A 15,445-nucleotide genomic window follows, 5' to 3' on the forward strand; every position below is an offset into this window, starting at 1 on the left:
AGAAGTGGATCAGGTGATGCCAAGGGACGGAGGCGGGCGGAGGAGGGGGCATGACGGGAAGCGGAGCCCATGAGGTGATGTAATTGGATTACGCGCATCTTCAGCTGCCTCGGATCCATTAATCAGCGCACAGGATACGATTAGCGCAGGTAGACGCCGCTCTTTGCTTGGAGCACTTGTCCCACCGAGGAAAATGCATTACACATTAAAGGGGAAGCGCTCATCCGCTGGAGACCATCGTCTTCAATCTTCCATGGCCTCCAAAGTAATTGCTTCTCCGGGTACACAAGAAAAGAAGCTGGAGACCTCACGAGAAGCTTCTAGATAATAAACGAGCACAAGGAAGGGCCCCCAACCATGATGAGAGGGGCCAGAGACCCCTCTAATAAAGTGGCAATGGCAGAGCTGTATCTATAGGGGTGACAGACCACCGGGGTCCTAGAGCATGAGGGGCCCCATGGCCACATGAGAGGATACCGGAGCTATAAATGGCCCGGTCCCACCTCTTAATGGCCCGGTCCCGCCGGTTACGCCGTTTCAGCACTTTCAGTCCTCTGCTTCCTGTCTTTGAATAGAAACATTCTAAGAAGTACAATTGTGTCCAGCAAACACATAGAAACCTCCGCTCCAGATAGTCTGTTACAATGTATCACTTTGGAGTCCAGACAGTTTATCTCAAAGATGCAATTGTAACAAAGCCTCAGCTGTGAGAAGCTTTAGGTCTGTAGAGGCTTTCACTTTCCAGCGATCAGTAAGCAGAGATCTTGGACCCCTCCATTGTTTTATACAAAACGTGACATTATTTTGGGGCCACGACTGTGCAGTCGGTGAGTGTCCAGTCCACGGACAGGAATAAGACGCTGCAGAGTCGCCATTAGAACCTCTGCGGACGTGTGATCGCAGTAATGACGCCGCGGGATGATGGCGCCATTGTGATCACGCCGGTTCTGGATTACCACTGAGGACATTTTTATCCTTCACTGAAAAGGTCACCTTCGTAATTTATTTTCCTGCAGCGACGTGAGAATCCTGGCGAGTGGGGCGAGAGGTTTGTCACTGTCAGGACGCGGTGCCGGAGGGCACTTCTGCAGCATCGCGTCCTGAATACACGTGAAGCCCCCGGGATCACGGATCTGCACGGAGGACGGTAACTGGCAGCGCTCCGACTAATGCAGAACTTCAACTCCCATCATGCCCTTGAAGATGCTTTAATAGAAACTTTGCAGATTCTCCGTCACGACCCCCGGGGCCACAGCACAATGTGAGGGCCGTGCCATTCATCCATACTGCGACAATGGCTTCCAGCCACATGTGAATCAGAACCAGGGACCGCGACACCTGAAGAGGAGGCTGGCTCCATGCCCCATGACTGTAGATTTATGGGAGTGCCAGGGTCCGGCCCCCCATAATGCTCTGATCATTGGGCTCCACAAGGGCACAAGTCAGTGGCGCTGGCGGACAAAGCTCAGAGACAGATCCACGGCGCTGCTAGAGGACACACGGCAGGAGGAAGCCTGGCACAGAACCTAGCGCTCATTGTAGCTGATCACAGGGGATTTGGAGCTTTGTATCAGAAAAGTTAGGCTCCCTAGTTGTCCAGTCCTTGGTCGGTAAATTAGTTTTCTAGGATAAAAGTGTTTGAAAAGTCACAAAATTTTTGCACATCTGACAGTCGAGCAAAACTTTGACTTTTGGTGTTTTTTCTCCGGTCCTGGCCGGCTCCGCGGATGATGTGGCAGTGATGCAGGTGACAAATGAATCATAGTGTATGCGACGAGTGACGTAAACTGCACCGGAAACGTTCTCTGCTCCCTGAGTGGCAGACACGTCAGTGTAGCACACGGCGGCTGAACGCGGCACCGAGCGCATTAATAGGAGCACGACCTTATCATGAATTTGGCGCCATTCACTCCACTGCGCTTTCATCAACACGCCTAAAAAACGGAACCTAGACGCGTTTCCTGCCGTAGACTCTGCAGATCGCTGACCTGCCCGCGAGCCATAACTGGGGAACGCTCTGCCTGTATCCGTTCGGATCGGCGGTGCTCGGATGTCATTGGTCTCAACCATCGATCTTTGAGAAAGAGGAGCGCACCCCTTTAAAAACTCTGCACCTCTCTAATATATTTTTAATCTCTCTGCTTCCTGTCCTTGAACCAGAACACTTCATATTAGGCTATGTGCACACGATGCAGATTTGCTGCGGATCCGCAGCGGATTTTTCCGCGCAAAAACGCTGCAGATCCACACTGTGATTTACAGTGCAATGTAAATCAAATGGAAAAAAAAAAGCTGTGCAGAAAAATCAGTGCGGAATTGCTGCGGATTTAAAAGAAGTGCATGTCACTTCTTTTGTGCGGTTTTGCTGCAGTTTTCCACCTGCTCCATTCTACAAATCCACAGGTGGAAAACCGCAGTGGAAAACCGCACAAAAAAAAAAAAAAAAAAGAAATCCACAGGAAAAATGCAGGTCATTTGACCTGCGGATTTCGTAAAATCCGCTGGAGGATCCGCACTGTGTGCACATAGCCTCAGAGGTGAATCCAGACCATTACTGGAGCCCCATGGATACAATGTATCCAGTGTACCCCCCTCACCTCCTTTCCTTCCCATTCTCACTCTTTCCCCCCTCCTTTCTTCTAGCATACAGATACTTATAAGAGCTTATATTAATGCCTCATCAAGCGGATTATTCTCACATTCAAATCATTAACGATAACTTCATAACAAGCGTCAACTTTTTATTATTATTGAACGCAATTAGAATGTTCTGTTTTTGTATCAATGTCGTTAAAATCTAATAAAAATATTTAAAGTAACAAAAAAGTATAAAAAAAAAATGTAACCAGTGTAGACAATGCTCTGAGGCAAACAACTGCCGCTGCTCTGCTACTTCGCTACAATGTTTCAGTGTGAAGCCCAGGATGTTTAGCTCAAAGCATTGTCTGTACTGGGATGATTGTATCTACTTCTCATCCAAGAGCAGGACTAGACACGTACAGGTTTATTAACAGAGTGGAAACGAGAATGGGAACCGGGACACATTAGAATGTATCTTAAGTTCCATAAATCCCTTCCATAAAGTTTTGGTTGCAACTCCAACATCAGGCCCGGCGACGGCACAGCAGGCCCGGCGACGGCACATCAGGCCCGGCGATGGCACATCAGGCCACGTTCACATGTTCAGTTATTTGGTCAGTATTTGTCAAACAAGATCAGGAGTGGGTGATTAATCCAGAAGTGGTGATGAGCTTCTATTATACGTTTCCTCTCCTGATTTTGGCTACAAATACTGAGCGCGTGAACGTGGCCTGTGACCTGAACGGAGGATGCACGTGGCGCTCGGCGGTGGCGCATACATCATCTCCGGGGCGAACCCCATTACAGGCGTTAGATACACATTATATGTAGTGAGCGTAGAAGAGAAAGAAAAGTTTTAAAAAGATAAAAAGTGACCAAATAAAAAAAACTTGTTTTGCAGCGACTCCTGGTTTCTATGTAAATTCAGACTGATGTGGATCCATTACTGCGGCTCTGGAAGATTAAAAGCTTTATCGACAGCCTTTCCCTATAATTGAATCTGGCCGGCGACTTCCACGTCCGGGCTATTAGAGGCTTCGAGGTTAGGAAACCTTTCACTGGGTGACTGCATTTAGTCTGCGGAGCTGTAATCATCGCTCTCCATACAGGGGTGGATTGTTACAATGGAACATTAGGAACTTTTTATCCCTCGACAGACAAGAGAAATAACCACATTCTGCTCAGATTTATTCTAAAAAAACTTTTATACACAGGATCTGACATTTATTACTGTTAACAATGTATGGAGACACCAACCAGAGGCCAAGACGAGGCCGGACACCGAAATCAGGACGGGTCTTGCATATCTTTAGTATAAGGTGCTCGGAAATTCAAGTATCATTAGAAGCCCAGCAGTGAAGGGTTAATGCCATTATCAACATTTCATCAGTTACTGTAACCACCAGCCAAGGATGAGCGACGGCTCCCGTGTGTGTGGGAGGTGCTGCCGAACGAGCGACCGCTCCCCTCTGTGTGTGGGAGGGGCTGCCGAACGAGCGACCGCTCCCCTCTGTGTGTGGGAGGTGCTGCCGAACGAGCGACCGCTCCCCTCTGTGTGTGGGAGGGGCTACCGAACGAGCGACCGCTCCCCTCTGTGTGTGGGAGGGGCTGCCGAACGAGCGACCGCTCCCCTCTGTGTGTGGGAGGGGCTGCCGAACGAGCGACCGCTCCCCTCTGTGTGTGGGAGGGGCTGCCGAACGACCGACCGCTCCCCTCAAACGTGGGAGGGGCTACCAAACGATCGACAGCTCCTCTGTGTGGGAGGGGCTGCCGAATGATCGACAGCTCCTCTGTGTGGGAGGGGCTGCCGAATGATCGACAGCTCCCCTCTAAGGCCTTCTTCTATCATAGTCCTGTGCTGAATCAGTGCGAATACAGAGAAACAATACAAGTGTAGCTACGTTGCACCAGAGGCTGGAGCCCCCCTTCAAATTCATTTGTTATGGTTATTAAGTATTAGGGGGTGCGCAGGGTATCAGCAATATCACAGCAGGCTTGCACACAGTCCTGTTCTTCCATAGGATGGTCCAGAGACCCTCGCCTCGCTCAGATGGAGCCCACCCCCATCCTTTGGAGGGCTCTGTACATACAGTGCCAGGACCCACCCAATATTCGTTACAGGGGTATCCGCTCTCAGTGCCACCGCCGCCAGTTACCCCACAGCCCTCGCACTGCCCCTCACAGGCTTCTTGGGGGGTCTCTACTAGAAGCCGACTGATGAGGTTAATAGGGTTTGCTATTGCTGGTCCTGACTCACAAGCACCTGAGAGTTACCTGAAGGTAATTAGCAGCATTAATTAAACTTAGCACAGCAATTAATAGGTTAATACACAATCATGTAGAAACAATGCAAATGACTGATATCGGGGTCCACAGCAGCAGACAAGACACAACCATGTACTTTGCTTTCATTCCCTTCTTCTGCTTTTTTGAGTAGCATCATGCTTTATACTCCAGTCACATCCAAAGCTGCACTTACAAGTCTGTTTCTTGCTAGGGCAACGGTAAGGCTGTTTGCACACAGGTGTCTTTTTAGGTGGTGAACAATAAGTTTTCCACTGGAAACAGATTCAGCAAATGTTCTGGCCGAGGGGTTTTTTCTGCAGCGCCTTGTGCAGCCTTCACACAGATTAATGGTGTGGGGTAACAACAACATGTAAGGATAAAGGAACAACCATCAACAGTGCACCCATGGATAGATCTGAAGGACAACTCAGAATTACAATAGACAGCAAAAGAAAAGAACCAACAAAAATGTCCAGATGTTGCAAAATACAAAAATTTTATTAGAAAATATACAATAAAATCAGAAAGGGCCGGGAGCCAATACCAAAGAAAAGGGGCGCAACACAGGGGACACTACTGACTGCAAAAATAAACAGGTGATGACGAGGTGTATCAACATACAAAAAGTAGAAGTAGACTAATAATAGCGTGCTGATCTGAGGTAGGATATAATAAGTAATAAAGTGCAAGTGCATGACGAAGGCAGACGCCGAAACGCGCGTCAGGGTTCGGTGTCTCCTGGTTACCCTCTTCACATGTGCATGAGGTAATATGATGTTGGATGGCTCTTTGTGGAATAGTTTATTGGCTTTGTACAATTCAGTTATGTATAATACTGCCATTATGGCTAGATATACCGCTAATATGAGCATTAGATATGTAATCAGTGCATTGATATCGTATTTATGCACTTGCACTTTATTACTAGCCATATCCTACCTCAGATCAGCACGCTATTATTATTCTTCTGATTGTAATAGTACTTTTTGTATGTTGATACACCTTGTCATCACCTGTTTATTTTTGCAGCCAGCAGTGTCCCCTGTGTTGCGCCGCTTTTCTTTGGTACTGGCTCCCTCCCCTTTCTGATTTTATGGTATATTTTCTAACAAAGTTTCTGTATTTTGCAACATCTGGATATTTTTTCAGTTCTTTTCTTTTGCTGTTGATTGGACGCCGAGTCGTGGATCGCTCTCCAGCACAAGCCGCTTTCTAGTGGTGACTGCACTTTTTTTTTTATTTTTTTTTAACCCATCAGGCATTTTTTTCAAGAGCTGAAGTGGAAGAAGCGTCGGCTTTTGACCAGGAAAGGGTTTTACAGTCATATGTAAAAGTTTGGGCACCCCTATTAATGTTAACCTTTTTTCTTTATAACAATTTTGGTTTTTGCAACAGGTATTTCAGTTTCATATATCTAATAACTGATGGACTCAGTTATATTTCTGGATTCAAATGAGGTTTATTGTACTAACAGAAAATGTGCAATCTGCATTTAAACAAAATTTGACCGGTGCAAAAGTATGGGCACCCTTATCATTTTCTTGCTTTGAACACTCCTAACTACTTTTTACTGACTTCCTGAAGCACTAAATTGGTTTTGTAACCTCATTCAGCTTTGAACTTCATAGCCAGGTGTATCAAATCATGAGAAAAGGTATTTAAAGTGGCCACTTGCAAGTAGTTCTCCTATTTGATTCTCCTATGAAGAGTGGCATCATGGGCTCCTCAAAACAACTCTCAAATGATCTGAAAACAAAGATTATTCAACATAGCTTTTCAGGGGAAGGATACAAAAAGTTGTCTCAGAGATTTAACCAGTCAGTTTCCACTGTGAGGAACATAGTAAGGAAATGGAAGAACACAGGTACAGTTCTTGTTAAGCCCAGTAGTGGCAGGCCAAGAAAAATATCAGAAAGGCAGAGAAGAAGAATGGTGAGAACAGTCAAGGACAATCCACAGACCACCTCCAAAGACCTGCAGCATCATCTTGCTGCAGATGGTGTCACTGTGCATCGGTCAACAATACAGCGCACTTTGCACAAGGAGAAGCTGTATGGGAGAGTGATGCGAAAGAAGCCGTTTCTGCAAGCACGCCACAAACAGAGTTGCCTGAGGTATGCAAAAGCACATTTGGACAAGCCAGTTACATTTTGGAAGAAGGTCCTGTGAACTGATGAAACAAAGATTGAGTTGTTTGGTCATACAAAAAGGCGTTATGCATGCGCTGTATTGTTGACCGATGCACAGTGACACCATCTGCAGCAAGATGATGCTGCAGGTCTTTGGAGGTGGTCTGTGGATTGTCCTTGACTGTTCTCACCATTCTTCTTCTCTGCCTTTCTGATATTTTTCTTGGCCTGCCACTTCTGGGCTTAACAAGAACTGTACCTGTGTTCTTCCATTTCCTTACTATGTTCCTCACAGTGGAAACTGACAGGTTAAATCTCTGAGACAACTTTTTGTATCCTTCCCCTGAAAAGCTATGTTGAATAATCTTTGTTTTCAGATCATTTGAGAGTTGTTTTGAGGAGCCTATGATGCCACTCTTCATAGGAGAATCAAATAGGAGAACTACTTGCAAGTGGCCACTTTAAATACCTTTTCTCATGATTTGATACACCTGGCTATGAAGTTCAAAGCTCAATGAGGTTACAAAACCAATTTAGTGCTTCAGGAAGTCAGTAAAAAGTAGTTAGGAGTGTTCAAATCAAGAAAATGATAAGGGTGCCCATACTTTTGCACCGGTCAAATTTTGTTTAAATGCAGATTGCACATTTTCTGTTAGTACAATAAACCTCATTTGAATCCAGAAATATAACTGAGTCCATCAGTTATTAGATATATGAAACTGAAATAGCTGTTGCAAAAAACAAAATTGTTATAAAGAAAAAAGGTTAACATTAATAGGGGTGCCCAAACTTTTACATATGACTGTATAATAAAAGATTTATTTTAAAAAGTTTGACGTGTTTTATTTGTCTTCAGCAGACACAAAAAAACTCCTGAAAACCTCCATGTGCGCCTAACCTTAGAGCGCAGCAGAGGATTGCAGAGCCGCGGTCGTAGGTCAGGTCGCTATATAACTGCTATTATCCAGAAACGCAGCTTTAGCAGGGAGTGGAGAACTAGAGAGAGTAAATCACACAAGGAATACAATTTATGTAGAGCAAAAAAAAAAAAAAGTGAAATCTTCTTAAGAATAAGTTTAAATAAAAACAAATTACACGTGGCCATTTTGGGGCCACAGCCAGAGGAAACACATTACACAGTAGATGGAGGATCGGGGAATATCCCAGGACAGAGGGGTGTGATAACCCGAACATGGACCGCATTCATGGCCCACCGCACAAAGCTTTGGGTCTGCAACTCACATCTATCAGCTACAATCATGCACCATGTAACTCAGGGCACACGACCCTCATATGTCTGTGCTCCTGCCACTGAAGACAGTCTGCTTACTTGTAATCCATCATGTCTTTTGCTTCAGTCACATCCAGAGCTGCAATCCCGCAATCCCCATTCTGTTATTGACTCTTCTTGGTGCTCCCTGCTGCAGCAGAGTCTGTACAGAACATGTTGGGCCACAGGAGATGAAATCTGGGGTGCATATGCATCTTCCACAAAATTCACCTGCAGCTTTGGTTGTGATTAGAGTAGAAGACATAATGGATCTTGGGATTTAAACAAGATAGATGTAAGCTCTACAGGTTCCAGGGTGAATGCTCTGCAGATACATTGTGACACTGGTCAGTTACAGATTCTCAGCATTCCATAGAGCCAACATCACAGTGCGCTCAAAGGTTTCCATAGCAACACACAAATGTATCAGTGAAGAGTCAACAAAGTGTCAGAGTCTTGAGCAGGAGGTTGGGGCTCAGGCTCTGAGGAAACCGGAGGTCGTCAAAGCTTCATTCTGTAATGTCAGGTGGGTGCAAACACCGATTGAGGGCATAGCCAATACACTGCAGTACCCAAACTGGCCACAGGGTACTGGGGGCACTACCGCGTCAGATCAGAGTTTCCCAACTTCCCAGCCCTTCTTGTTTTCATTGTCACAATTCCCCTTGAAATAAATATTAATAAAGAAGTGGATTAGACAAATACACCCCAAAAATCTCCGAGTCCGGAAAGTTTTTGTGCATCACGGAGCCTGGCGTCAGCGTCATCCTAAGGATCCTGCTCCTGCAACAACTATGGTAAAAATTCATTTATTCTAATGGTAGCGCAACGGATGAAACCTAAAACGACAAAAATAAAGTCCTGCAGGGTTGCGAGGACGTGTCACCGGCCAAAGGATTCCTACACGGACAGGCTCCTGTGCAGCCCTCAGATTTCCCCTATAAGACAGTAGTCAATACAGGCAGACCCTACATAAATTAATGAGATGTCTACACCCCCCCCCCCATACAAACACTACCATCATCATTACTGCGTCACATACTGTACAGCAGAGGCATATTTTACTATTTTGGCAACAGTGTACAGTAAGAGGACCTTGAGCATTGGGGGGGGGGATCTCAGCCCTCTTTCTTGAAATTGCATTATTGCTTATAATTTCCCAAAGCTTCTAGTCACCACATGCATATTTATACAGCCACCACTAGAGGGAGCTCACTGCATACAGATTTATACAGCCACCACTAGAGGGGGCTCACTGCATGCAGATTTATACAGCCACCACTAGAGAGAGCTCACTGCATACAGATTTATACAGCCACCACAAGAGGGAGCTCACTGCATACAGATTTATACAGCCACCACAAGAGGGAGCTCACTGCATACAGATTTATACAGCCACCGCTAGAGGGAGCTCACTGCATACAGATTTATACAGCCACCACTAGAGGGAGCTCACTGTATACAGATTTATACAGCCACCACTAGGGGGAGCTCACTGCATGCAGATTTATACAGCCACCACTAGGGGGAGCTAACTGCATGCAGATTTATACAGCCACCACTAGGGGGAGCTCACTGCATACAGATTTATACAGCCACCACTAGGGGGAGATCACTGCATGCAGATTTATACAGCCACCACTAGGGGGAGCTCACTACATACAGATTTATACAGCCACCACTAGGGGGAGCTCACTGCATACAGATTTATACAGCCACCACTAGAGGGAGATCACTGCATACAGATTTATACAGCCACCACTAGTGGGAGCTCACTACATACAGATTTATACAGCTACCACTAGGGGGAGCTCACTGCATACAGAATTATATATTACTACGGAGATCACGCTGTATGCAGATTTACAGTATATCTTTAAACTTTAGAATGAAGTCTGGGACTTTTTTTTTTTTTTGAGGACCCAGTCCGCCTCTGCAATTTATATTTGTCCGTAACAATCTACTCGTAGCCAAATACATGTAGGACTCAAGTCCAATAATGCAATATGTCAAAACTAAGAGCAAGCAAAATGATTGATGGAGGTTGTGGCGCTAGAACCTGTACGTCCGCGGCTAACACTGGAATGAGGCGCCTGCCTCCAGTCATTTGTGCTTGAAAGTTATCTGAAACGCTCCACAGACGCCATGAAAAACCGTATCAACTAACAAGCTAGAACAGTCCGACAGTCAGCGGCTAGAGAGAGACGCCACACACTGCACGCACACAGTGGCCGCTCGCCGCACACAGTGGCCGCTCGCAGCTGTATGTGTCAAGAGAGGAACAACAATGTAACAAACTCCGAACACAAAACACAGATCATTATCAGACAGATTAGTTCAAAAGGCTAAACGGAGCCCCGAAAAGCCACGAGGCCAAAAATTCAGGTCATTTCACATTCAACTTTGTTTTTCCAGAATTTACAAGGTCTACCCCCAAAATAGGTAACAGAACTTTTTGCAGACTTGGATTTCCATTTTTTTGCATGCAATTTCTACTAACGCCGAAATGAAAAGATTAAATTCAAATTAATTGTGAAATTGTTGTTGCATTAAAAAACTCCCTCCCCCCCCCCATAATAATAGCTTTGTAGCCCTAGATAGTGGCCGGCGTGCATCACATGGCACAAGCCACAGGGTGCCGCAATATAGTGCTGAAACACGTGGTGATCCTCATAACGAAGACGCCTGAGCTACTGCAGGAACAGGAGCCGAAAACAGGAAACTTAAAGTGAATTGTATAAAAAAAAAAGAAAAAAAAAAAAAAGTTCCAAACGATTTAAATTAATTTGCAGGAATCAAATAAAGAATATAAAATATCAAACCTCACATTCACAGGATCGCGGGGATTTGGGGGTCTGCAGCGGAGACTGGACGGGCAGATACCACAGCAATTACACTAAAGGTAAAACTATAGAAGACATAATCCTGCAGGTGCAAGACCCCCCCGCGTGGTGGCAATCCTGCAGGTGCAAGACCCCCCCCCCCCGTGTGGTGGTAATCCTGCAGGGGCAAGACCCCCCCGCGTGGTGGTAATCCTGCAGGGGCAAGACCCCCCCGCGTGGTGGTAATCCTGCAGGGGCAAGACCCCCCCCGCGTGGTGGTAATCCAGCAGGGGCAAGACCCCCCCGCGTGGTGGTAATCCTGCAGGGGCAAGACCCCCCCGCGTGGTGGTAATCCTGCAGGGGCAAGACCCCCCCCCGTGTGGTGGTAATCCTGCAGGGGCAAGACCCCCCCCCGTGTGGTGGTAATCCTGCAGGGGCAAGACCCCCCCGCGTGGTGGTAATCCTGCAGGGGCAAGACCCCCCCCGCGTGGTGGTAATCCTGCAGGGGCAAGACCCCCCCCGCGTGGTGGTAATCCTGCAGGGGCAAGACCCCCCCCGCGTGGTGGTAATCCTGCAGGGGCAAGACCCCCCCCGCGTGGTGGTAATCCTGCAGGGGCAAGACCCCCCCCCGCGTGGTAATCCTGCAGGTGCAAGACCACCCCCACGTGGTAATCCTGCAGGTGCAAGACCACCCGCGTAGTAATCCTGCAGGTGCAAGACCACCCGCGTAGTAATCCTGCAGGTGTAAGACCCCCACGTGGTAATCCTGCAGGTGTAAGACCCCCGCGTGGTAATCCTGCAGGTGTAAGACCCCCGCGTGGTGCGCCGGGCGTATGCCCAGAAAGTCACTACTTAGATTACTAGTCACAGCTTTATGGGGCTGGAAGATCCTGGATTCCATGTTGCAGGCACTTGTCTGTGGATGTGTAGTGTCACCGGAGCGAGACGTACCGCCATATGTCGTCACCGGCCCTCATCTACAACACCATAAAAGAAACAATAAAGTCCAGCAGTTTGTGGCGGGAGCTCTGAGGTAAGAACGTGCTGCTCAAGTCCAAGACGTTATTACGATTCTCTTTGTGAACTTGGAAAACCTGGAAAGGAAAAACAGAAAACGGAAAATAAGCCGGAGAGGTCAGAGGTGTGGGGGGCGCGGACCGCCAGGGCTGGTCTGAGGAAATATGTGCAGTATAATGTGGGCACTGCACGGCGGTATTAATGGAACACAAAAGGGCAGGTTTATTTTGGCAACATTATATGAACACTTTATGGAATTTTTTTAATTTTATTTCCAGATTGTATGAAGGTATTCTTTATCCTATTTACACACTGTACAGCAGTTTTTTACCCCATTTACACACTGTATGGTGGCATTATACATTTATTCTTTGGACACTACACAACAGTATATTTATCCTATTAGGCACTATGGCAGCATTTTTTAATTCTATTTACACCGTATAGCAGTAGTTTTATCCTATTTACACAATATGGCAGTAGTTTTATCCTGTTTACACCGTATGGCAGTAGTTTTATCCTATTTGCACACTGTATGGCAGTAGTTTTATCCTATTTACCCCGTATAGCAGGTTTATCCTATTTACCCCGTATAGCAGTGTTTATCCTATTTACCCAGTATAGCAGTGTTTATCCTATTCACACCGTATAGCAGTAGTTTTATCCTATTTACAGACCGCATGGCAGTAGGTTTATCCTATTTACACACCGTATGGCAGTAGGTTTATCCTATTTGCACACTGTATGGCAGTATATTTATCTTATTAGGCACTATAGCAGCATTTTTTAATTCTATTTACACACCGTATCGCAGTAGGTTTCTCCTATTTACACACCGTTTGGCAGTATATGCACTGTACAGACTGTCTAGCAGTAGGTTTATCGTATTAACACAGTATGGCAGTATTTTTTATCATTTACACACTGAATGGCAGTATACTGGCAGAAATGTTGGGAGTATAAAGTCTATGATATACAGAGCTTTCTGCATCGTACCATAAAATCGGATGTATTTGCTTTGTGGTGCAGAATCTGAACATTTCTGTGAACCCAACCTCAGCATCAGCCTCGCCACGACCCTGACCTATAACCTCCGACCTTGCAGCAGCGCTCCGCATCCCCAAACAGAAGCCCCCTGAGTGTGTGAGAGCGCACATCCACTACGGCCGCCATGACGGGAAATCTTCAGTGGAAAAACATCAAGGATTCAGAAAACTCAGATGAAAGTAAAACCCGTATAAGCCAGGTGGTCAGCGAGAATAATGATGCAGGCAGATGAAGAGGGTCCCGGTGCGGGGTCTGATACGAGGCAGGCGGCGGCTCTAGTCTCTGCATGACAGCGGTTACTCAAAGGCTCTTCCTCTCCGCCGCGGCGCGGATACGTCGCCCTTATGTCGTGGTTTATTCCTGCTCCCTTTGCCCCCTCCTCATATCTCTGGATGACCCCCCACATATCAGCACAGCACGTTTTATAGTAAACAGGGATTTTTTCATTTTACCATTAGATAAAAACAAAGGGGAAGTAAAAAAAAAAAAAAAAAAAATCCTGAGTTCATCAATCCTGGGGGCCACGCTGGTCAAAGGGATCAGTCCTGAGGCGGCAAAGGAAGGCGAGCGGCGGATGGAGGACCGGCCATCCTCAGTGCAGAGCAACGGGAGGGAAAGATGAGACACAGAGAAAAGCCGAAAAGGAAGAACAGAAAAGGAAACAAGTGACAGCAAAAAATAAAATATAAAAAAAAAAAAAAAAAAAAAAACTTTTATTGTAAATTTCAATTCCCTGATATTATTTCCCTTTCAGCTCGGGGCGATCGCTGCAGTGTGGGGGGGGGTTACCGCCCGTCGGGTCAGACGTTTCAGCCGATAACTAAGTTTAGATGAGACAATTGACATTTAGGAGGAAAGTGGAAATCCTCACCCCAAGATCCACGAAGGTCTTCGTTGCGTTTCTCGCGAGGCACAAAGTGGCGCTTTCAGCTGAGAGGGAAAAAAAAAGACAATGAGAACACATACAATGTATCAGGAATCCTGGAAAGAGGAAGCTGCCACAGAGGTGTGAACAGGGCGCGACATGGAGGAAAAGGAAACTGCCTGAACAAGACTAGAAAACTAAAATAAATTATATAATCATAAATTCGTCAGTCGTCTGTGTATACAGTGTCCTGTGTTCAAGTAGGTGAAGATGCTCATCCCACCGCTGCAAACATTTCTGCTCAAATGTATTAAGGAGGGACGGGAGGGCGCCGGCTCGCCGCCTCCACGGGGAGGGACGGGAGGGCGCCGGCTCGCCGCCTCCTACACGAAGAGGGACGGGAGGGCGCCGGCTCGCCGCCTCCTACACGAAGAGGGACGGGAGGGCGCCGGCTCGCCGCCTCCTACACGAAGAGGGACGGGAGGGCGCCGGCTCGCCGCCTCCTACACGAAGAGGGACGGGAGGGCGCCGGCTCGCCGCCTCCTACACGAAGAGGGACGGGAGGGCGCCGGCTCGCCGCCTCCTACACGAAGAGGGACGGGAGGGCGCCGGCTCGCCGCCTCCTACACGAAGAGGGACGGGAGGGCGCCGGCTCGCCGCCTCCTACACGAAGAGGGACGGGAGGGCGCCGGCTCGCCGCCTCCTACACGAAGAGGGACGGGAGGGCGCCGGCTCGCCGCCTCCTACACGAAGAGGGACGGGAGGGCGCCGGCTCGCCGCCTCCTACACGAAGAGGGACGGGAGGGCGCCGGCTCGCCGCCTCCTACACGAAGAGGGACGGGAGGGCGCCGGCTCGCCGCCTCCTACACGAAGAGGGACGGGAGGGCGCCGGCTCGCCGCCTCCTACACGAAGAGGGACGGGAGGGCGCCGGCTCGCCGCCTCCTACACGAAGAGGGACGGGAGGGCGCCGGCTCGCCGCCTCCTACACGAAGAGGGACGGGAGGGCGCCGGCTCGCCGCCTCCTACACGAAGAGGGACGGGAGGGCGCCGGCTCGCCGCCTCCTACACGAAGAGGGACGGGAGGGCGCCGGCTCGCCGCCTCCTACACGAAGAGGGACGGGAGGGCGCCGGCTCGCCGCCTCCTACACAAAGAGGGACGGGAGGGCGCCGGCTCGCCGCCTCCTACACGAAGAGGGACGGGAGGGCGCCGGCTCGCCGCCTCCTACACGAAGAGGGACGGGAGGGCGCCGGCTCGCCGCCTCCTACACGAAGAGGGACGGGAGGGCGCCGGCTCGCCGCCTCCTACACGAAGAGGGACGGGAGGGCGCCGGCTCGCCGCCTCCTACACGAAGAGGGACGGGAGGGCGCCGGCTCGCCGCCTCCTACACGAAGAGGGACGGGAGGGCGCCGGCTCGCCGCCTCCTACAC

General features: G+C 48.4%; 1 protein-coding gene across 1 annotated transcript in view; it reads right to left on the minus strand.

Annotated features, from left to right (window-relative positions):
• Positions 1 to 8,054: 8,054 nt before the first annotated feature.
• Positions 8,055 to 15,445, minus strand: part of GPAM (glycerol-3-phosphate acyltransferase, mitochondrial) — a 45,765-nt gene continuing 38,374 nt past the window's right edge. Inside the window, exons 20-21 of the mRNA XM_073562133.1 lie at positions 14,023 to 14,081; positions 8,055 to 12,181 (exon numbers count right to left, since the gene is read on the minus strand). Of these exons, the coding sequence (XP_073418234.1) occupies positions 12,065 to 12,181; positions 14,023 to 14,081 (176 nt within the window). The 3' untranslated portion in view covers positions 8,055 to 12,064. The remainder of the gene's footprint in view (positions 12,182 to 14,022; positions 14,082 to 15,445) is intronic.

Source organism: Dendrobates tinctorius, unplaced genomic scaffold, assembly GCF_039654945.1.
Source record: "Dendrobates tinctorius isolate UK_male_01 unplaced genomic scaffold, ASM3965494v1 ptg000341l, whole genome shotgun sequence".
NCBI classification, from domain to species: Eukaryota; Metazoa; Chordata; class Amphibia; order Anura; family Dendrobatidae; genus Dendrobates; species Dendrobates tinctorius.